Genomic DNA, 20491 nt, shown 5'->3' with positions numbered 1-20491 from the left:
AAGTTTCAGTATCCCTTGCCATTGATTTCTGACTTGTTTGCTCGGATTAAGGGGGCTAGTTGGTTTACTAAGATTGATCTTCGTGGTGCGTATAATCTGGTGAGAATCAGGCAGGGAGATGAATGGAAAACGGCATTTAATACGCCCGAGGGTCATTTTGAGTATCTGGTGATGCCGTTCGGACTTGCCAATGCTCCATCTGTTTTTCAGTCTTTTATGCATGACATTTTCCGTGAGTATCTGGATAAATTCTTGATTGTTTACTTGGATGACATTTTGATCTTCTCAGATGATTGGGAGTCTCATGTGAAGCAAGTCAGAATGGTTTTCCAGGTACTGCGTGCTAATTCCTTGTTCGTGAAGGGATCAAAGTGTCTCTTCGGTGTGCAGAAAGTTTCATTTTTGGGGTTCATCTTTTCCCCTTCTACTATCGAGATGGATCCGGTTAAGGTTCAGGCCATCCAGGATTGGACTCAGCCGACATCTCTAAAAAGTCTGCAGAAATTCCTGGGCTTTGCTAATTTTTATCGTCGCTTCATCTGTAATTTTTCTAGCATTGCCAGACCATTGACCGATTTGACCAAGAAGGGTGCTGATTTGGTTAATTGGTCTTCTGCTGCCGTGGAAGCTTTTCAGGAGTTGAAGCGTCGTTTTTGCTGTGCCCCTGTGTTGTGTCAACCTGATGTTTCTCTTCCGTTCCAGGTCGAGGTTGATGCTTCTGAGATTGGTGCAGGGGCGGTTTTGTCACAGAGAGGTTCTGGTTGCTCAGTGTTCAAACCATGTGCTTTCTTTTCCAGGAAATTTTCTGCTGCTGAGCGTAATTATGATGTGGGCAACCGAGAGTTGCTGGCCATGAAGTGGGCATTCGAGGAGTGGCGTCATTGGCTTGAGGGTGCTAAGCATCGCGTGGTGGTATTGACTGATCATAAGAACTTGACTTATCTCGAGTCTGCCAAGCGCTTGAATCCTAGACAGGCCCGTTGGTCGTTATTTTTTGCTCGTTTTGATTTTGTGATTTCATACCTTCCGGGCTCTAAAAATGTGAAGGCGGATGCTCTGTCTAGGAGTTTTGTGCCCGACTCTCCGGGGTTATCTGAGCCGGCGAGTATCCTCAAGGAAGGAGTCATTGTGTCTGCCATCTCCCCTGATTTGCGGAGAGTGTTGCAGAAATTTCAGGCTAATAAACCTGATCGTTGTCCGGCCGAGAAACTGTTCGTCCCTGATAGGTGGACTAGTAAAGTTATCTCTGAACTTCATTGTTCGGTGCTGGCCGGTCATCCAGGAATCTTTGGTACCAGGGAGTTGGTTGCTAGATCCTTCTGGTGGCCATCTCTGTCACGGGATGTGCGTGCTTTTGTGCAGTCCTGTGGAATTTGTGCTAGGGCTAAGCCCTGCTGTTCACGTGCCAGTGGGTTGCTTTTGCCCTTGCCGGTCCCGAAGAGGCCTTGGACACATATTTCGATGGATTTCATTTCTGACCTTCCCGTTTCTCAAAAAATGTCGGTCATTTGGGTGGTCTGTGATCGCTTTTCTAAAATGGTCCATCTGGTGCCCTTGGTTAAATTGCCTTCCTCCTCTGATTTGGTGCCTTTGTTCTTCCAGCATGTGGTTCGTTTACATGGCATTCCTGAGAATATTGTTTCTGACAGAGGTTCCCAGTTTGTCTCGAGGTTCTGGCGAGCCTTTTGTGGTAGGATGGGCATTGACCTATCTTTCTCCTCGGCCTTCCATCCTCAGACTAATGGCCAGACCGAACGAACCAATCAGACCTTGGAAACATATCTGAGATGTTTTGTTTCCGCTGACCAGGATGATTGGGTGTCATTTTTGCCGTTGGCTGAGTTCGCCCTTAATAATCGGGCCAGCTCGGCTACCTTGGTCTCTCCATTTTTCTGCAATTCTGGGTTCCATCCTCGTTTCTCTTCAGGACAGGTTGAGTCTTCGGACTGTCCTGGTGTGGATTCTGTGGTGGACAGGTTGCAGCAGATCTGGACTCAGGTAGTGGACAATTTGACCTTGTCCCAGGAGAAGGCTCAGCTTTTCGCTAATCGCAGACGCCGTGTGGGACCCCGACTTCGTGTTGGGGATTTGGTTTGGTTATCTTCTCGTCATATTCCTATGAAGGTTTCCTCTCCTAAATTTAAACCTCGTTTTATTGGTCCGTATAGGATTTCTGAGATTCTCAATCCGGTGTCTTTTCGTCTGACCCTCCCAGACTCCTTTTCCATACATAATGTATTCCATAGGTCGTTGTTGAGGAGATACGTGGCACCTATGGTTCCATCTGTGGAGCCTCCTGCCCCTGTTTTGGTGGAGGGGGAATTGGAGTATATTGTGGAGAAGATTTTGGATTCTCGTGTCTCTAGACGGAAACTCCAGTATCTGGTCAAATGGAAGGGTTATGCTCAGGAAGATAATTCCTGGGTTTTTGCCTCTGATGTCCATGCCCCAGATCTTGTTCGTGCCTTTCATGTGGCTCATCCTGGTCGGCCTGGGGGTTCTGGTGAGGGTTCGGTGACCCCTCCTCAAGGGGGGGGTACTGTTGTGAATTCTGTGGCTGAGTTCACTTCTGTGGTCACAAGTGGTATTGCAGTCTCTGGGCTTCCTCCCTCAGGTGTTTTGGTGAGCTCGTTGGCTGCCTTGCTATTTAGCTCCACCTGAGTCTGTCTTCCTTGCTCCTTGTCAATGTTCCAGTGTTGGATCTGAGCTACTGCATCTTTCCTTGGGCCTGCTGCTCTGCTAGATAAGTGCTTCTAGTTTGTTTTCTGTTTTTTTCTGTCCAGCTTGCTATTGTCTTTTGCTGGAAGCTCTGAGAAGCAGAGGGGTGCACCGCCGTGCTGTTAGTTCGGCACGGTGGGTCTTTTTGCCCCTTTGCGTGGTTTTCGTTTTAGGGTTTTTTGTAGACTGCATAGTTCTCTTTGCTATCCTCGCTCTGTCTAGAATATCGGGCCTCACTTTGCTGAATCTATTTCATTCCTACGTTTGTCTTTTCATCTTGCTAACAGTCATTATATGTGGGGGGCTGCCTATTCCTTTGGGGTATTTCTCTGAGGTAAGTCAGGCTTGTATTTCTATCTTCAGGCTAGTCAGCTCCTCAGGCAGTGCCGAGTTGCATAGGTAGTTGTTAGGCGCAATCCACTGTTGCTTATAGTTGTGTGAGGATAGATCAGGTACTGCAGTCTACAGAGATTCCACGTCTCAGAGCTCGTCCTATTGTTTTTGGTTATTGCCAGATCTCTGTATGTGCGCTGATTACTGCACGCTGTGTTGCCTGATTGCCAGCCATAACAACAGTTGTTTTGAGGAGCCCATGATGCCACTCTTCAGAGGAGATTCAAAGAGGAGAACAACTTGCAAGTGGCCACTTTAAGTAGCTTTTCTCATGATTGCATACACCTGGCTATGAAGTTCAAAGCTCAATGAGGTTAGAAAACAAAAAAAAAGTGCTTTAGTAAGTCAGTAAAAAGTAGGTAGGAGTATTTAAAACAAGACAATGATAAGGATGCCCATACTTATGCACCTGTCAAATTTAGTTTGAATGCAGATTGCACATTTTCTGTTAGTACAATAAACCTCATTTCAAGGCAGAAACATTACTGTGTCCAACAGTTATTAGATATATGAAACTGAAATAGCTGTTACAAAAAAAAAAACAATTTTTAGAAAACATTAAGCTTAAGATTAATAGGGGTGCCCAAACTTTTTCATATATCTGTACTGTGTATAATTTACAGTGATACATTATAACTCTGGTCACATAGATAACACTGGGTGACTTCTGAGATTCTTTATATACTGTGTATAATTTACAGTGATACATTATAACCCTTTGGTCCCATACAACGAGACTTTCTTCGCAGCTGCTGTGACTTCCCTGTAGGATAGCACTTTTTAGTCTCCTCAATGTGCTGAGTTTGGCCTTGTGGCCACCCCAGGCCACACACACACAAGTCACTGACCTGACTGTCACCCGCCTGCATTTTTATAACCTCTGCTGATGGCTGCACAAAGGCTGAGCACAATGCAGAAGCAGCAGCAGCACAGGACACAATGTGCTGGGGTTAATGGGGTGACTCCCAGCAGATAACTGGGGATGAGGACATGAAAGAAAAGCAATTGGGGAGAGAACAGAGAGGCGTTATCTGCAAAGGAGGATGGGGGGAGGGTGTCAGGAAGGAGGGAGGGTGTCAGGAAGGAGGGAGGGTGTCAGGGAGAAAGGGGTGCAGCCAGTGAATGAGAGACATAGGAGGAGACTGCAGGGACAGAGCATGTGTAACAGAGTCAAGTAACCAGGGACAACCACACAAGCAGCGGCAGCAGAGACAGCCTGCACCTCCAGCAGAGGCCACAGGGTGCTGCCAGCTCAGGGGCCCCGCCATTGTCAGGACACGGGGGTGCTGCCAGCTCAGGGGCCCCGCCATTGTCAGGACACGGGGGTGCAGCCGGCAATTGTCGGGACAGACGGGAGAGGCAGCAGCCTGAGCTGCGGGAGTCCCAGCTCCCTCCCAGCAGCAGAGACTCGGGCAGGGCCTCACCCGGGACCGGAGGCTGACATCCATGAATTAATCATCGGAGACAATGGGCAAATCCAACAGCAAACTGAAGCCGGAGGTGGTGGAGGAGCTGACCAGGAAGACCTACTGTAAGTGCTCTGCCATCTGGGGGCCTGCACCGGGGGAGAAAGGGTTAACGCTCCCAGAGTCTAATATTTAGAAATGAGAGTCCTCAGTGGTTGATACCTTTTAATGGCCAACTGAATAGATGCAATTTGTTAGCATCTTTTCAGTTAGCCATTAAAAGGTATCAACCACTGAGGACTCTCAATTCTAAATATTTGTCTATCTACTGGCTAACACGGTACCAAGATATATTTCTTTCCTGTATCAAAGTCTAATATGTCACATAAGGATACAATGATGATACAAAAGTGCACAGATATTATATACATGTTTATAAATAATATGAAAGATAGAGATACAATAATGATATAATGCATATATATACACACACAAGTCTATAAATAAGAGTAATGTCACATAAGAATACAATGATGATATAATTCATATATATATGTCTAATATGTAAGATAGATACAATAATGATACATAAGTTTATAAATCAAAACTACAAATATACAATAATGCTATATAATACACAGATATACAATACGTGGGTATAAATAAAAGTCTGTAACATAAATAGACAACAATGATCATAAGTCTATAAAGTCTAGTATATATACCATGAGACACACAAGGGTGATAATAACCATGAGCGGCACAGATGGAGGGCGCTCACTGATCACCAGAGCTCACACTCTACAAGGAAGGTGCTATGTGTCTTAACTGGACAGTCAGGGCTGGGTTTCTGGGGGGCAGCAGTAGGTATCCTGCCTCGCACAGAGGACCTGGGTCACTTGGCTGTGGGGTACAGTAAATGAGATGTGGGGGCGTTTTACTTCTTTAATGAGGTGTTGTGGGTTGCGCAGAATACAATGTGGGGGTGCGTGTTGAGAGGGGGGCTTGATCATTGGGTTAGTGGGGAACAGATGTATTTGTATAAGTCATCTGGCAGTGGAGGCTGAGTGATGGCTGTTACGCACTGAGGCTTCTATGCTGGCAGGTAGTCATGGGCTACAGACATGGGTGCGAGCAGGAGGCCGAGACTGTTGTAATTATGGTGATTATAATCACAGGGGCCCCTTGTATCCAGCCCCCAAACTGTTACATTACATCCAGTTCTTATGATGTGGAGTCTCCAAACTGATGTACTGATGATGAGGTTATTAGTGGGGTAAGCCAGGAACAGACTATTATCTATCTATCTATCTATCTATCTATCTATCTATCTATCTATCTATCACAAAGCTATCTATTATCGATCTATCATCCTCATCATAACATGTAGTAATAATAGTCAGATTCTGTCCTGATCTTCATTTTCCTCGCTGTAGTTCTCTCTCGGCTTTCTGGCAGCAGACTGGCATTTCACACATCCAGGAGGAAATCTCCTTCTCATTATCCTGAGCCTCCCCCTCCAAAAGAGCCCACATGGGTCTCTACAGCTGTCCGGCCGCCTCCAGTATGAGGCCTAGTGTAGCAGCTTCTGTGAATGCGGGTTTTCCTGTGCACTCCAGGCCTGATAATATTTAGGGAAATACTGTATGGGCGCTGTGCACACTGCTGGACATATTCTGGGCATTGCTTGGAATTCTGGACCTGAACACTGACCACAGGGAGAAAGAATAAAGTCACTCCATAGAAGTTCGACCACCCTATAAACATGTGACTCCCCCTACACATCTACACATTATTAATTTACATAGCACCATTAATTCCATGGTGCTGTACATGAGAAGGGGTTACATCAAAATACAAATATCACTTACAGTAAACAAAACTAACAATGACAGACTGGTACATAGGGGCGAGGACCCTGCCCTTGCGGGATTACATTCTACAGGATGGTGGGAAAGGAGACAGTAGGTCGGGGGTTGCTGTAGCTCTGATGGTGTTGAGGTGGTCGTGTGGTCATTATAGGTTGTAAGCTTCTTTGAAGAGATGGGTTTTCAGGTTCCATTTGAAGGATCCAAATGTGGTGGATAACCGGACGTGTTGGGGCACAGAATTCCAGATGATGGGGATATTCGGAAGAAGTCTTGGAGGCAATTGGATGAAGAGCGAATAAGCGTGGAGGAGAGAAGGAGGTCTTGGGAGGACCGGAGATTACGTGAGGGAAGATATTGAGAGATTAGTTTGGAAATATACGGAGGAGAAAGGTTATGGATGGCTTTGTAGGTCAGTGTAAGTAGTTTAAACTGGATACGCTGGGAAATTGGGAGCCAGTGAAGGGATCTGCAAAGAGGGGAAGCAGGAGTGTAGCGAGGAGAGAGATTAGTCGGGCAGCAGAATGAAGGTACCGTCACACTGAACGATATCGTTAACGATATCGTTGCTTTTTGTGACGTAGCAACGATATCGTTAACTAAATCGTTATGTGTGACAGCGACCAACGATCAGGCCCCTGCTGGGAGATCGTTGGTCGCTGGGGAAATTCCAGCACTTTATTTTGTCGCTTGATCTCCCGCTGACATCGCTGATTCAGCGATGTGTGACGCCGATTCAGCGATGTCGTCACTGGTAACCAGGGTAAACATCGGGTTACTAAGCGCAGGGCCGCGCTTAGTAACCCGATGTTTACCCTGGTTACCGTTGTAAATGTAAAAAAAACAAACACTACATACTTACATTCCCGGTGTCTGGTCAGGTCCCTCGCCGTCAGCTTCCCGCACTGACTGGTGAGCGCCGGCCAGCCGTAAAGCAAAGCACAGCGGTGACGTCACCGCTGTACTCTACGGCCGGCGCTCAGTCAGTGCTGGAAGCTGAAGGCGAGGGACATGACCAGACATCGGGAATGTAAGTATGTAGTGTTTGGTTTTTTTACATTTACAACGGTAACCAGGGTAAACATAGGGTTACTAAGCACGGCCCTGCGCTTAGTAACCCGATGTTTACCCTGGTTACCCGGGGACTTCAGGATCGTTGGTCGCTGGAGAGCTGTCTGTGTGACAGCTCTCCAGCGACCAAACAGCGACGCTGCAGCGATCGACATCGTTGTCGGTATCGCTGCAGCGTCGCTTAGTGTGACGGTACCTTTAAGGATGGACTGTAGAGGTGCGAGAGTGTTAGAAGGTAGGCCCCAAAGGAGGATGTTGCAGTAGTTGAGGCGGGAGATGATTAGGGCATGCACAAGCATTTTGGTAGAGTGAGGGTTGAGGAAAGGACGGATTCTGGAAATATTTTTGAGCTGGAGGCGTCAGGAGGTGGCGAAAGCTTGAATGTGCGGTTTAAAGCACAGGGCAGCGTCAAGGTTACTCCGAAGCAGTGGATTACCAGGACTGGTGGGGGGGGGGGGGGGGGGGGAGTGTGAATTCACTTATTGTGATAGATAGATCAGATAGGGAAGGTGTGCGAGATGGAGGAAGGATAATTAGTTCGGATTTGTCCACATTGAGTTTGAGAAAGTGAGAGGAGAGGGAGGAGGATATGGCTGATAGACACTCTGGGATTCTGGAGAGCAGAGAGGTGACATCTGGGCCAGAGAAGTATATCTGAGTGTCATTGGCATATAGATGGTACTGGAAGCCATAGGTCTTTATGAGTTGTCCCAGGCCAAGGGTATAGATTGAGAAGAGAAGAGGTCCTAGGCCAGAGCCTTGAGGGACACCAACAGAGAGGGGGCGAGATGAAGAGGTAGTATGGGAATAGGAAACGCTAAATGTGCGGTTGGTGAGGTATGAGGAGATCCAGGATAGGGCGAGGTCTTTGACACCAAAGGAAGAGAGGATCTGTAGTAGGAGGCATATGACACACCCCATAAGAAACACTGGACCCCAACATAGATATGCTACCACCACATAGAGGTGTGACTGTCCCATGGACAAGACTGGATAAGCGATAGTATAGATAAAACTACCCACTACACGTGATCACCCTCAAAGGAGACATGGGACCCCTACTTAATCTTCACCTGTCTCCAGAGGCATTCTAATCCTGCTCATTATCAACCATAGTCATGAAGGGGCTGATAACAGAGCAGCAGCAATAATCTGCTTGGAAATCATAAGTGATCATTTTAACAATATTTGGGGTATTGGGATGCTCCACACTGCCGCCCCATTCCCGGAGATCCAGTTCTAGACCATTACTTTAGGGCATCCATTCTCTGCCAATAAACTGGACGTAGACTGCTTCCTTCATGTTTTTTCTGTTATAGGCATATTTTTGGGAAAATATCTTGACAAACCAATAGATGATAAAAGTATTATTATTTCTATAGTGCCAACATATTCCGCAGCACTTTACATTATAGAGGGGACTTGTACAGACAATAGACATTACAGCATAACAATAAACACAGATCAAAACAGATACCAGGAGGAGTGAGGGCCCTGCTCGCAAGCTTACAAACTATGAGGAAAAGGGGAGACACGAGAGGTGGATGGTAACAATTGCTTTAGTTGTTTGGACCAGCATGAGATGTAGAATTCTATTTATTGCTCTCTGTTATCAGCCACTGGAAGCTGTTATAGGGACTGGTAAAAAAATTGTGTCTTCTGCCATTTCAGACTTGTTAGGTGACTGTAGGACAGGTGAGTACAATCTATTACTCCATGTTATCATTGTAATGAGTGGCATGAAGTGTAGAGACCTCCTTGCCCGCCATAATCACTGTCCCATATCATATCTCCAGTGCTATTGTCTATAAGTGTGTCTGATATCAGCTGGTCCTCTTATATCGCTTCAGCAGTGTTATAATCTCCAGACTGTAAAGTTAATAGCCCTTTAAGGCTTTCTGGTAGCCCTATCTGTCATATAAGTAAATTCTTGTTATCTCGGGTAAAAAGTCATAAAAGATTGCCATTAGGAGGTTAGGATTAATAAAGTCAGCTATAACGGGTAGTGTAATTAAAGGGTTTCAGATCAGACGGCTCCGGACGTTTTTTGTTTGTCTCTAAAACTTGTGAGTAAATTCACTGGTGACAAAATTACCGGTTAGGAACATGAATCCATATATCTGGGATAATGACGTTATAGATCAGTCTCCACGGCCATCACATGGGAAGAATTACATGGGTATTTGTGGGTCTCTTTGCGATAACGGGGCACCGAAAACAGGAGATTGCCATAGTAACAAGGCGTGAACGCTCAGGCAGCAGAGCGTCAGATCCAGAAATTCATCTCCATGGTCTTCTATTCTCTACAGAAGCCAATATCAGGATATGCTGCGCTCCTTATCGCTGCCCACAACCCCTGCCGGGGCGCACAAGGGGTTAATGTGTGCCCATTAATGATATTTATGACGCAGAATCTGGGTGGCATTGTCATAAAACTGCAGTAGCTGCCAATGCCCCTTCCTTGGGAGACATGTGTGCGCGTGGGCACGGGGGGCCGCGCTGTGCTGGGGGCTCCTCCATCCTGGCAGATGTCTTACTTTCCTTGAGATGCAAAACTGAAACGAAGCGTCCTCACTGCAGGCGGTGTGAAACTTTAGTGCACCAGAACCATATCTGCAATGGAAGGATGACCCCCATCATTTATATGATGATTTTGAGCTTATGGTCATTAACCCAGAGCAGAATGCCCATCTGCTTTACTGGCAGCGTCCAGTCTGGGAAATGCAGCCAGGGCAAGGTATGGCGGTGTTATTAATACTGTCATGTGAAGGTTTTTTGTGGGTTTATAGTTTACGTTTTTTTATACCAGGGCCTGGATTGGGTGGGATGTGACATTATGGAGGACTCATAGCATCCATCTACCATAACTCCCAACCATCCCGGATCCCGCGGGACAGTTCCGATTTTGAGACTCTGCTCCGCTGTCCCAGCGGGGATCCTCCTTTTCCCACATGGCCTCAGACCAAATGTACCGCCGCTTCTTTAAACTGCTAGCGCGATCGCTAGATGTGTCGAATTGGAGCAGATATTGCTCCTTGCTCCGACACTGGCACAGGAGACACGGAGAGGAGTCTTTATCAGCTGCAGCGACGTGAGCAGTCAGCGGCGTGGTGCAGCTGGATGACATCATTCAGTGCCACGGGAGACGAAGCTGCTGGCTGCTGCAAGGGAGCGCGGTGTGCAGTGAGAGGTGTGTGTAGGTGTATGTATGTGTGGTGATGGAGAAGGCAATGATGGGAGGAGAAGGCAATAATGGGGAAGTGAGGGCAATGATGGGGTGGGGTAACTGTGTGGCCATTATACTGTACGCAGCATCATGTGGGGCCATTATACTGTACGCAGCATCATGTGGGGCCATTATACAGTATGCAGCATCATGTGGGGCCATTATACTGTACACAGCATCATGTGGGGCCATTATACTGTACCCAGCATCATGTAGGGCCATTATACTGTATGCAGCATCATGTGGGCCATTATACAGTACGCAGCATAATGTAGGGCCATTATACTGTACGCAGCATCATGCAGGGCCATTATACTGTATGCAGAATCATGTGGGGCCATTATACAGTATGGAGCACTGTGTGGCCATTATACAGTATTGAGCATCATGTGTGGCCATTATACAGTATGGAGCACTGTGCGGCCATTTTTTTTGTTTATAATTATTGATTATGAAACAGTGTGATCAGCAGTGCTAAATGGATGTTGTTGAGGCGTGGATATAAGTGTGACTAGTTGTGAAATGGTTTGGGGTTAGGCTCTGAAATGAGGACACTTGCGGTAGTGACGGGTGTGGTGATCATAGTTCGTGCTCAGGGACTGGGGTGTAAGGACTGAGGTGAGGACACTCAGGGTGGTGGCGGGTGCTAGCACCATGCCAGATCCCTGTTCTGACAGGTGTGTCACTTCACTCACCCACTTAGCGGTCGGTTCCTTCCTTCCTTCCCCATGTTCTGCATGCGTCCAGCAGAGCTTCCAGCCGGGCTCCCAGCCATGACCTTAGGGCGTGTGCGCTCCCGCCCTCTTAAAGGGCCTGCGCGTGCACTTGCTATTTCCTCCCCAGCCAATGGCAGATCCTGCCTGCTGCACTCTGATGCAGATCCTGCCTGCTGCACTCTGCTACGAACTCTGCCTGCTGCACTCTGATACAAACGTTGCCTGCTGCACCATCCAGCCTGTCCTACTGGGTCCAGCTGCTGTACCTCCATTGGTCTGTCCTGGAGTGGCAACTGGTGTTCATCCGGAGCCAAGCCTAACCTCACCATCAGAGGCTCTAGTTCCGTGATCGCTTACTCACGCCCCTCCAGGCTCACCGCGGTCTGTGTCACAGTGGTTCCACAAACCACGTCCGTGACAGCGGGTGAGTTGGTTTGGGCTCTGGGGTGTAGGGACTGAGGTGAGGACACTCAGGGTGGTGGGTGAGTTGGTCTGGGTTCGGGCTCTGGGATGCAGGGGCTGAGGTGAGGGGACACTCAGGGTGGTTGCGGGTGAGTTGGTCTGGGTTCGGGCTCAGGCTCTGGGGTGTAGGCACTGAGGAGAGGACACTCATGGTGGTGGCGGGTGAGTTGGTCTTTGTTTGGGGTTAGGCTCTGGGGTGTAGGGACTGAGGAGAAGACACTCAGGGTGGTGGAGAGTGAGTTGGTCAGGGTTCGGGCTCAGGCTCTGGGGTTCAGGATGGGTAGGTTTGCAGCATTGTATCATTTTCTCCTGGTGTGTAATAACAACACTGATGGCTGTCATGGAGAGAAATGAGCCTCACAGGAATGAGGAGCATTTACAGTAAATTCTGGGTCCTTCAGCCGCTCGCAGCAATCAGCCGTTGCCTTGGGTGACGTAGACGTCGTGAAGGACAGGGGTGTGCTTAGAATTACACACATCAGTGGTGTGTGTCGGGTGGCTGCATTTACAGAGCCCGCTGCAGTGCTCACCCATCTGTCCTAGACACCTGAATGGTAAATCTGCCCGATTGTTTCGGGCTCTCTGTTCTTCAGCATAAGCCCTGGAGGCTGCAGAGCGGTGTTTGATGGGTGTGGCTTTTCTGAACAGGGGTGCAAATACTTTTGGCCTGGAGCTGTGCATGCTGCATTGGCAGGCCAGCATCTGAGTGCACTTTGCTGAACGCCTCTTGAGCATTGATCCCCTGGTGATTTAGATACATTCCCCCTCTTAGGGCTCATACTCACTTGCGAGAAACTCTGATGAGTCTCGCATGTTAATGCCCGACGCTGCTGCCAGCACTCAGATTGGAGCGTGCGGTCGCATAGGAATGCATGCAGCCACACGCTCCGCTCCTGAGTGCCCGCTGCAGTGCCGGGTATTGCCGTGTGAGACTCATCTGAGTATCTTGCATGTGAGTATGAGGCCTTCATGTTAAAACAGAACAATCCAAACAAATCTCCTGCTGGACGGGATCCATGCGCTCACTTAGGCAGGGTTCACATTAGCATTTCTGTGCGCAGAGTATGATTTGCATGCATCCGTATTCGTCATGCGTACATATCATTAACATGGTGTACGCAGGGTCATGCTCTTGCATGCGGATGCGTTCGCATGCGTTGTTTCGCGGTGTGCGGTGGTTTCCAGCAAACGCAACATGTTGCATTTTTTTGAGGTGTCAAATATTGCACAATAGTCCCCATGTGGACGATTGCAGATTATTGCGTAAAAAAACCCCGCATTACTGTCTATGGGAACGCAAGGACATGCGTACAAAATGCGTTCGATATGCGTGTGTACTTTAGACTGCGCATGTCCAGAAAATGATGTCACCGCCTCCACCATGCGCATAAAAAACGCAAACGCATGCCAAAACGCATTTAAACGCATGCATACGCAGCGTTTTTGTTTGCGTCATGCGCAAGATGATGCGCAGGCGTAAGCATGCTTTTGCATGCGTTTTGGCATACGTTTGTGCATGCAGATGATACGCTGCACACAGAAACACTAATGTGAACCTAGCCTTACTGCCTGATAGTAGGAGATACACTGCTGGTCTCTGCAATGTGTGAACAAAGCCACAGGTGAAGCTTAAGGGGGTTCTCTGGGCTTAAACATTGATCACCTAGTCTAAGAGCAGGCCACTAATATCTGAGGACAAGAAACCCCCTTTAAAATGACATTTTAATGCTAAAAAAAATGGTCAGTCTTCTCGGAAACACGCAATGGTTAAAACGGCGCACTACATTGTACACCTATACGTGCCAATGGGACTGAGCTGTAATACTAGACACAGCATGAACGTGGCGCTGTTTCAGAAATTATGCAGACTGCTTTTTTCTTACCCTTTACAATCGGGATGTTTTGTTTCATATAGGTATGCAGCATGTCATTCGGTTCTCCGAATGTTTCTCTACACTCAGTGCATATATATTCTCTCTTCTATTGGACTGTCACTTTTCGTATTTTTATTATGTCACATACCTGTGTTATTAATACTGGGAGTTGTTTTATCTTCTTCCTATTCATATCAGGACTATTGTCACTAGTCTGGCTGGTTCATGTCTTCATATTTATTAGAGACAGGCCGGTATTCAACACTTGGTGGGTTGTGCGCGTGCGCATTGGTGTCCCGGGAGGTGCTGCCGGCGACGGCGTCTCTTACTGGCTGTGGGCGGATGTCATGGGGCGGCTCCCTGCTCGCGCTTTTTTGTGCTTTGCCGGGGGCCCCTCCTCGGCGTCCTGCCTCCAGTCATGACGCTCTCGCCGACGTCACTCTCCTTGAAGATTCCGAGCGTCATGCGCCGCTTGTAACCACACGAGTCCGGCATCTCACTACAAGTTCCATGATCCCTTTCGGTCCAACTTCCGGTCTCATGATCTATGACACGCTTTATCAGTATTGGCCACTGTTCATTTAAAAAGGGCATGTTTCCGCTGTGATGCCACTCCCCCTGACGAAGGCACAGTGCCGAAATGCGCATTGGGGCTGTGGCATCACCATTTGGATGTTGGTAAGTGTTATACTATGTAACTCTATTATTCCTCACCTATACTATCTTAGTTATACATCTGTGACTTAGGGGTTTTAGCGTTATGGACCTTTTGTGGCCCTAGTTCTGGCGTCATTGCATGAAGTCAGCCTACTACTTACTTCAACCCTTTAGTTATTAACTAACTGATATATTTTTGCATTGAGGACCGAGGGTCTTGATAAGTGGGGCTCTGTATTTACAGATCATTGTTTATGGCTAGTGTTTTTCTATACCCCGGCACCTAAGAGCTATATACTGAGGAATTTACTGTGTAGCTTGTTAAATCTTGTGATTTATTTGCCCATCCATTGGTGATGCTTGGTTGTTTTCTCTTGGCTCACTTATAGCACTGTTGGCTATTTTTAAAATTGTCTGTTTTCATACTATTTAATAAAGTTTGTTTCTTGTTCATAAATACGTGCTTCCTTTATAAGTTTCAAAGTTTCATGTCCAGAAAATGATGTCACCGCCTCCACCATGCGCATAAAAAACGCAAACGCATTTAAACGCATGCATACGCAGCGTTTTTGTTTGTCATGCGCAAGATGATGCGCAGGCGTAAGCATGCTTTTGCATGCGTTTTGGCATACGTTTGTGCATGCAGATGATACACTGCACACAGAAACACTAATGTGAACCTAGCCTTACTGCCTGATAGTAGGAGATACACTGCTGGTCTCTGCAATGTGTGAACAAAGCCACAGGTGAAGCTTAAGGGGGTTCTCTGGGCTTAAACATTGATCACCTAGTCTAAGAGCAGGCCACTAATATCTGAGGACAAGTAACCCCCTTTAAAATGATATTTTAATGCTAGAAAAAATGGTCACGGTCTTCTCGGAAACACGCCATGGTTAAAATGGCGCACTACATTGTACACCTATACGTGCCAATGGGACTGAGCTGTAATACCAGACACAGCATGAACGTGGCGCTGTTTCAGAAATTATGCAGACTGCTTTTTTCTTACCCTTTACAATCCCTTGAACACTAGGTGATGGCAGCAGCCGCAGCAGGACAACATGTCCATTGCGGTGGGTTCTCCCAGCCCTTACAGTACTGCTCTTTGGCTATGAAGTATCCGGGGTTGTGACTGCAGGACCCCCAGATCTCGTCCAGTGGAAAGTCCTCATCACAGGTTGTAATCACAAGTGACATTTTTGCTGCAGTTTTTGATAATGTATCAGCTGTGAGAGCAGTGGGCTCTGGCCCCAGGAGATGATGCTGGGTACCCCCACATCATGGACGTTACATATGCAGTGTGTTTCTGGACACTTTTAGGCCCAATTTCCACCTCATTATCGTCTCGTCTCCACCTGGGCTACAGATTAAAGCAGACTGTGCACTTCTCAGCTTTTCCATAATTCAGGGTGTTTCATTAGTTGCCATTTTCAGCGTCTCTCGCCTGCACTCATCCCCCATTATTCAGTGTGAAGTAGAAATTTCTTTGTAGCTTTTTGGTGTTGGAGGATAACGATTGTGATGTAACATTCGCCCTGATAGGAGGAGAATGGTTACAGCAGCACAGAGTGTTTCAGGAAAGAAGCAAGTTCTACTTAGAGGAGGTGACAGGATGAGAGAGAGAATACACATTATTAGGAAACTGCTCCCCAGCAATACAGAATATTTCAGAAAAGGAGTGTGATGACCCAGTGCAAGGTCAAGGACCAGGAGTTATGGTAGATAATGGAAGCAGCAAAGTATCCAATAGCACAGAGTATTTCAGTAGAGGAGGGTAGTCATTAAGTGGGGGACACTGGATGAGCAGTATGTCTTTGGCATTAACTCAACTCACCGTTTGGAGGAAGAAAAATTCTGCCTATGATCCAAAGAACATCATCCCCACTGTCAAGCATGGAGGTGGAAACATTATGTTTTCAGGGTGTTTCTCTGCTAAAGGCACAGGACTACTTCACTTCATCAATGGGAGAATGAATGGAGCCATGTCCCGTACAATCCTGAGTGACAACCTCCTTCCCTCCGCCAGGACATAAAAATTGGGTCGTGGCTGTAAAATTATAGACTGTGCATGCCTTTGTCAGTGTCCAAACTTACAAAATCAGCAAGGGATCAAATAATTGTTTCCCCCACTGTACATAGATCAGGGACCAGGGTCTCCAGCAGTGCAGAGTATTTCAGAAGAGGTCAGTCTTGTAGAAGGTTACATAGCTCAGGGAGCAGGGTCCCCAGCAGTGCAGAGTGTTTCAGCATGGGAGAACTACAATACCCAAATAGATTAGCGAAATTAGGATTATTTAGTCTAGAAAAAAGACGACTGAGGGGCGATCTAATAACCATGTATAAGTATATAAGGGGACAATACAAATATCTCGCTGAGGATCTGTTCATACCAAGGAAGGTGACGGGCACAAGGGGGCATTCTTTGCATCTGGAGGAGAGAAGGGTTTTCCACCAACATAGAAGAGGATTCTTTACTGTTAGGGCAGTGAGAATCTGGAATTGCTTGCCTGAGGAGGTGGTGATGGCGAACTCAGTCGAGGGGTTCAAGAGAGGCCTGGATGTCTTCCTGGAGCAGAACAATATTGTATCATACAATTATTAGGTTCTGTAGAAGGACGTAGATCTGGGGATTTATTATGATGGAATATAGGCTGAACTGGATGGACAAATGTCTTTTTTCGGCCTTACTAACTATGTTACTATGTAGTTCAGTCTTGTAGAAGGTTACATAGCTCAGGGAGAAGGGTATCCAGCAGTGCAGAGTATTTCAGCAGTCAGTCTTGTAGAAGGTTACATAGCTCAGGGAGCAGAGTCCCCAGCAGTGCAGAGTATTTCAGCAGAGGTCAGTCTTGTAGAAGGTTACATAGCTCAGGGAGCAGGGTCCCCAGCAGTGCAGAGTATTTCAGGAGAGGTCAGTTTTGTAGAAGGTTACATAGCTCAGGGAGCAGGGTCCCCAGCAGTGCAGAGTATTTCAGCAGAGGTCAGTCTTGTAGAAGGTTACATAGCTCAGGGAGCAGAGTCCACAGCAGTGCAGAGTATTTCAGCAGAGGTCAGTCTTGTAGAAGGTTGCATAGCTCAGGGAGCAGAGTCCCCAGCAGTGCAGAGTATTTCAGCAGAGGTCAGTCTTGTAGAAGGTTACATAGCTCAGGGAGCAGGGTCCCCAGCAGTGCAGAGTATTTCAGCAGAGGTCAATCTTGTAGAAGGTTACATAGCTCAGGGAGCAGCGTCCCCAGCAGTGCAGAGTATTTCAGCAGAGGTCAGTCTTTCAGAAGGATACATAGCTCATTGAGCAGAGTCCCCAGCAGTGCAGAGTATTTCTGCAGAGGTCAGTCTTGTAGAAGGTTACATAGCTCAGGGAGCAGGGTCCCCAGCAGTGCAGAGTATTTCAGCAGAGGTCAGTCTTGTAGAAGGTTACATAGCTCAGGGAGCAGCGTCCCCAGCAGTGCAGTGTATTTCAGCAGAGGTCAGTCTTGTAGAAGGTTACATAGCTCAGGGAGCAGGGTCCCCCAGCAGTGCAGAGTATTTCAGCAGAGGTCAGTCTTGTAGAAGGATACATAGCTCAGGGAGCAGAGTCCCCAGCAGTGCAGAGTATTTCAGCAGAGGTCAGTCTTATAGAAGGTTACATAGCTCAGAGATCAGGGTCCCCAGCAGTGCAGAGTATTTCAGCAGAGGTCAGTCTTGTAGAAGGATACATAGCTCATGGAGCAGAGTCCCCAGCAGTGCAGAGTATTTCAGCAGAGGTCAGTCTTGTAGAAGGATACATGGCTCAGGGAGCAGAGTCCCCAGCAGTGCAGAGTATTTCAGCAGAGGTCAGTCTTATAGAAGGTTACATAGCTCAGAGAGCAGGGTCCCCAGCAGTGCAGAGTATTTCAGCAGAGGTCAGTCTTGTAGAAGGATACATAGCTCAGGGAGCAGAGTCCCCAGCAGAGCAGAGTACTTCAGCAGAGGTCAGTCTTATAGAAGGTTACATAGCTCAGAGAGCAGGGTCCCCAGCAGTGCAGAGTGTTTCAGGAGAGGAGTGTACTGCTGTAGGGTGGCTTGATGGTGAGGACAAGGCTGCAGGTGCACATACCACAGCTGTATAACACACAGCCACGTTGGATGGGACATTTGCAGTCTGTGCCTGTGCAGATTGCAGGCACTTTGGTAATTCTCTTTACTGTTTTCCTTGTACCGCAGGGAATTAGAACAGTTTCTTGTAAATTGCTTCTTTGAAATTGCTTCTCTCTTCCCATGGGTCCGCGTCCCCCTCACCCTTCTCTATCACCCTCCATCCTGCCCTGTTTATTTTCTCCTTTTAAGAAGCTTCTCCAATAATGAAGCAATTAGCTCCCCGTCTGTCCCGCAGCCGCGTCTCTCACTTTCTGTTCCTTGGTGCCTGATGGTTCTGCCGATCTGTGCAATCTGAGATCCAGTATGTGAAACCCGCTTCTATCATCAGCATATTGGTAAGTCACATGTTGCGTTCGGCGGGCATGTCAAAACGACACACTCGGACGCATCTGCATACAACGCATGTCCCTGCATACTTTATGTTAAAGATAGATACGCAGGACGCATGCGGAAGTAGGCGGAGCTAAGGACAGAAGTCCGCAGCACCACGCTGCGGACTCAAACGTTAATGTAATCCCAGCCTAACCTCTGCAGTGATCTGTACCACCCACTCCCGGCTCCAAGACTTCTCCCGCGTTGCGCCAATCCTCTGGAATGCTCTACACCAAGAAATTGGGACTATCCACAACTTGCACAGTTTTAGGCGTTCCCTAAAAGCACATCTGTTTAGAGCGGCCTATCACATTCCCTAATTGGAGTGTGTGTCATTCATAAGATATCTGAGAGTAACTCCATCAAACTCCACGGCACACAAAAGCACCACACATCCCAGCTGGTGACTACCTCATGCTGCCTTTATCTACCTCCGCATTTCATCAAGATGGCTGGACCATCTTTGTAAATACGTCCCTGTACTTTGTGTCTCCCCGACCTCATTGTAGATTGTAAGCTCTCAGGACCAGGGTCGTCTTATTTCGCTGTAATTTTTGTATTATCTTTAATGTTGTTACTTATGACTTGTATATGATCTGTTGAATTGTAAAGCACTGCGGAATATCTTGGTGCTATATAAATAATCTTTAATATTATTATGTCACCACTGCAGCCTGTAGACAAACGCTGGAGCACTGACAGGGAGGCACTGCTGGTTTGGGTTTGGACAGGCGAGGCAATTACAGCGCTCATGTAAGTTTAAGTAGGAAATCCCCATTATTAATGGGGCGTCCTGGTCATCTGCCCCCTCTGCTATTGGGGTCTAGTGTTTGGGTAGTATTCCGATCCAGGTGCACCCCTCCAGTATGGGGTCGCCATCTTCCCTGTACTGTCCCCCAGATTTTCCTCTCCCTTCCACATTGTGACGTTGCTCTGCTCCAAGCAGCAGACAGTCACCGAGGAGCAAACAAAGCGTAGTGTGATGCAGTGACCGGGGTCATATGCGAGGGTCGCTATGTGTCCCCCAGGATACGCACACAAGCATATTGAGGCCATGGCAGTACATTGCAGTCACAGGTATAGCTGTGATTGTAATGCAGAATAAAAGTGAGTGTTGGCTTTGGGCTAGCTATGTGTCCAGGGCAGATTTAGGAAAACCTGTAATGGGCTTTTAGATTTTAAACGGACTACAGGAAGGTAGCGGAGATGGGTTTTCCATGTGGCCTATGGCCACAGATTATTGTAAAAACCCTTGCAGCAGAGGTTGGGTGTGTCAGTTTTGGTCTTGGAAGCGTGCAAAGCAGAAGGCTCTGCAGCACTCAACCTGGGTGAGGCAACACAGGGCCAAGCGGAGCCAAAAGGCCTGGCACCCTTAGCATACACGGTGCAGTCGCCCGTGGCAACCGGTCACGGACTATCTTTGTTTTCCTGGCTGCGATCCGGAGGATCCTATTTACTTTCTGTTTGTGAGTACACTGATCATTAAATGAGAATTTACTTTGAACTTTTCCTGGGTCACTCCCTCATCACTGCACAGTGTGGACACCGCTGCACTACAGTAGATTAGAAACAAATGGGGAATGTGATGAATTGTATGGGACTTTGGAGACGCCAA

At 47.5% G+C, this 20491-nt stretch overlaps 1 protein-coding gene across 1 annotated transcript in view; it reads left to right on the top strand.

Annotated features, from left to right (window-relative positions):
* Positions 1-4272: 4272 nt before the first annotated feature.
* Positions 4273-20491, top strand: part of NCS1 (neuronal calcium sensor 1) — a 75535-nt gene continuing 59316 nt past the window's right edge. Inside the window, exon 1 of the mRNA XM_069747496.1 lies at positions 4273-4642. Within this exon, the coding sequence (XP_069603597.1) occupies positions 4579-4642 (64 nt within the window). The 5' untranslated portion in view covers positions 4273-4578. The remainder of the gene's footprint in view (positions 4643-20491) is intronic.

This window comes from Ranitomeya imitator, chromosome 2 (assembly GCF_032444005.1).
Source record: "Ranitomeya imitator isolate aRanImi1 chromosome 2, aRanImi1.pri, whole genome shotgun sequence".
Lineage (NCBI taxonomy): Eukaryota > Metazoa > Chordata > Amphibia > Anura > Dendrobatidae > Ranitomeya > Ranitomeya imitator.
This window is presented reverse-complemented; position numbering and strand designations above follow the sequence as displayed.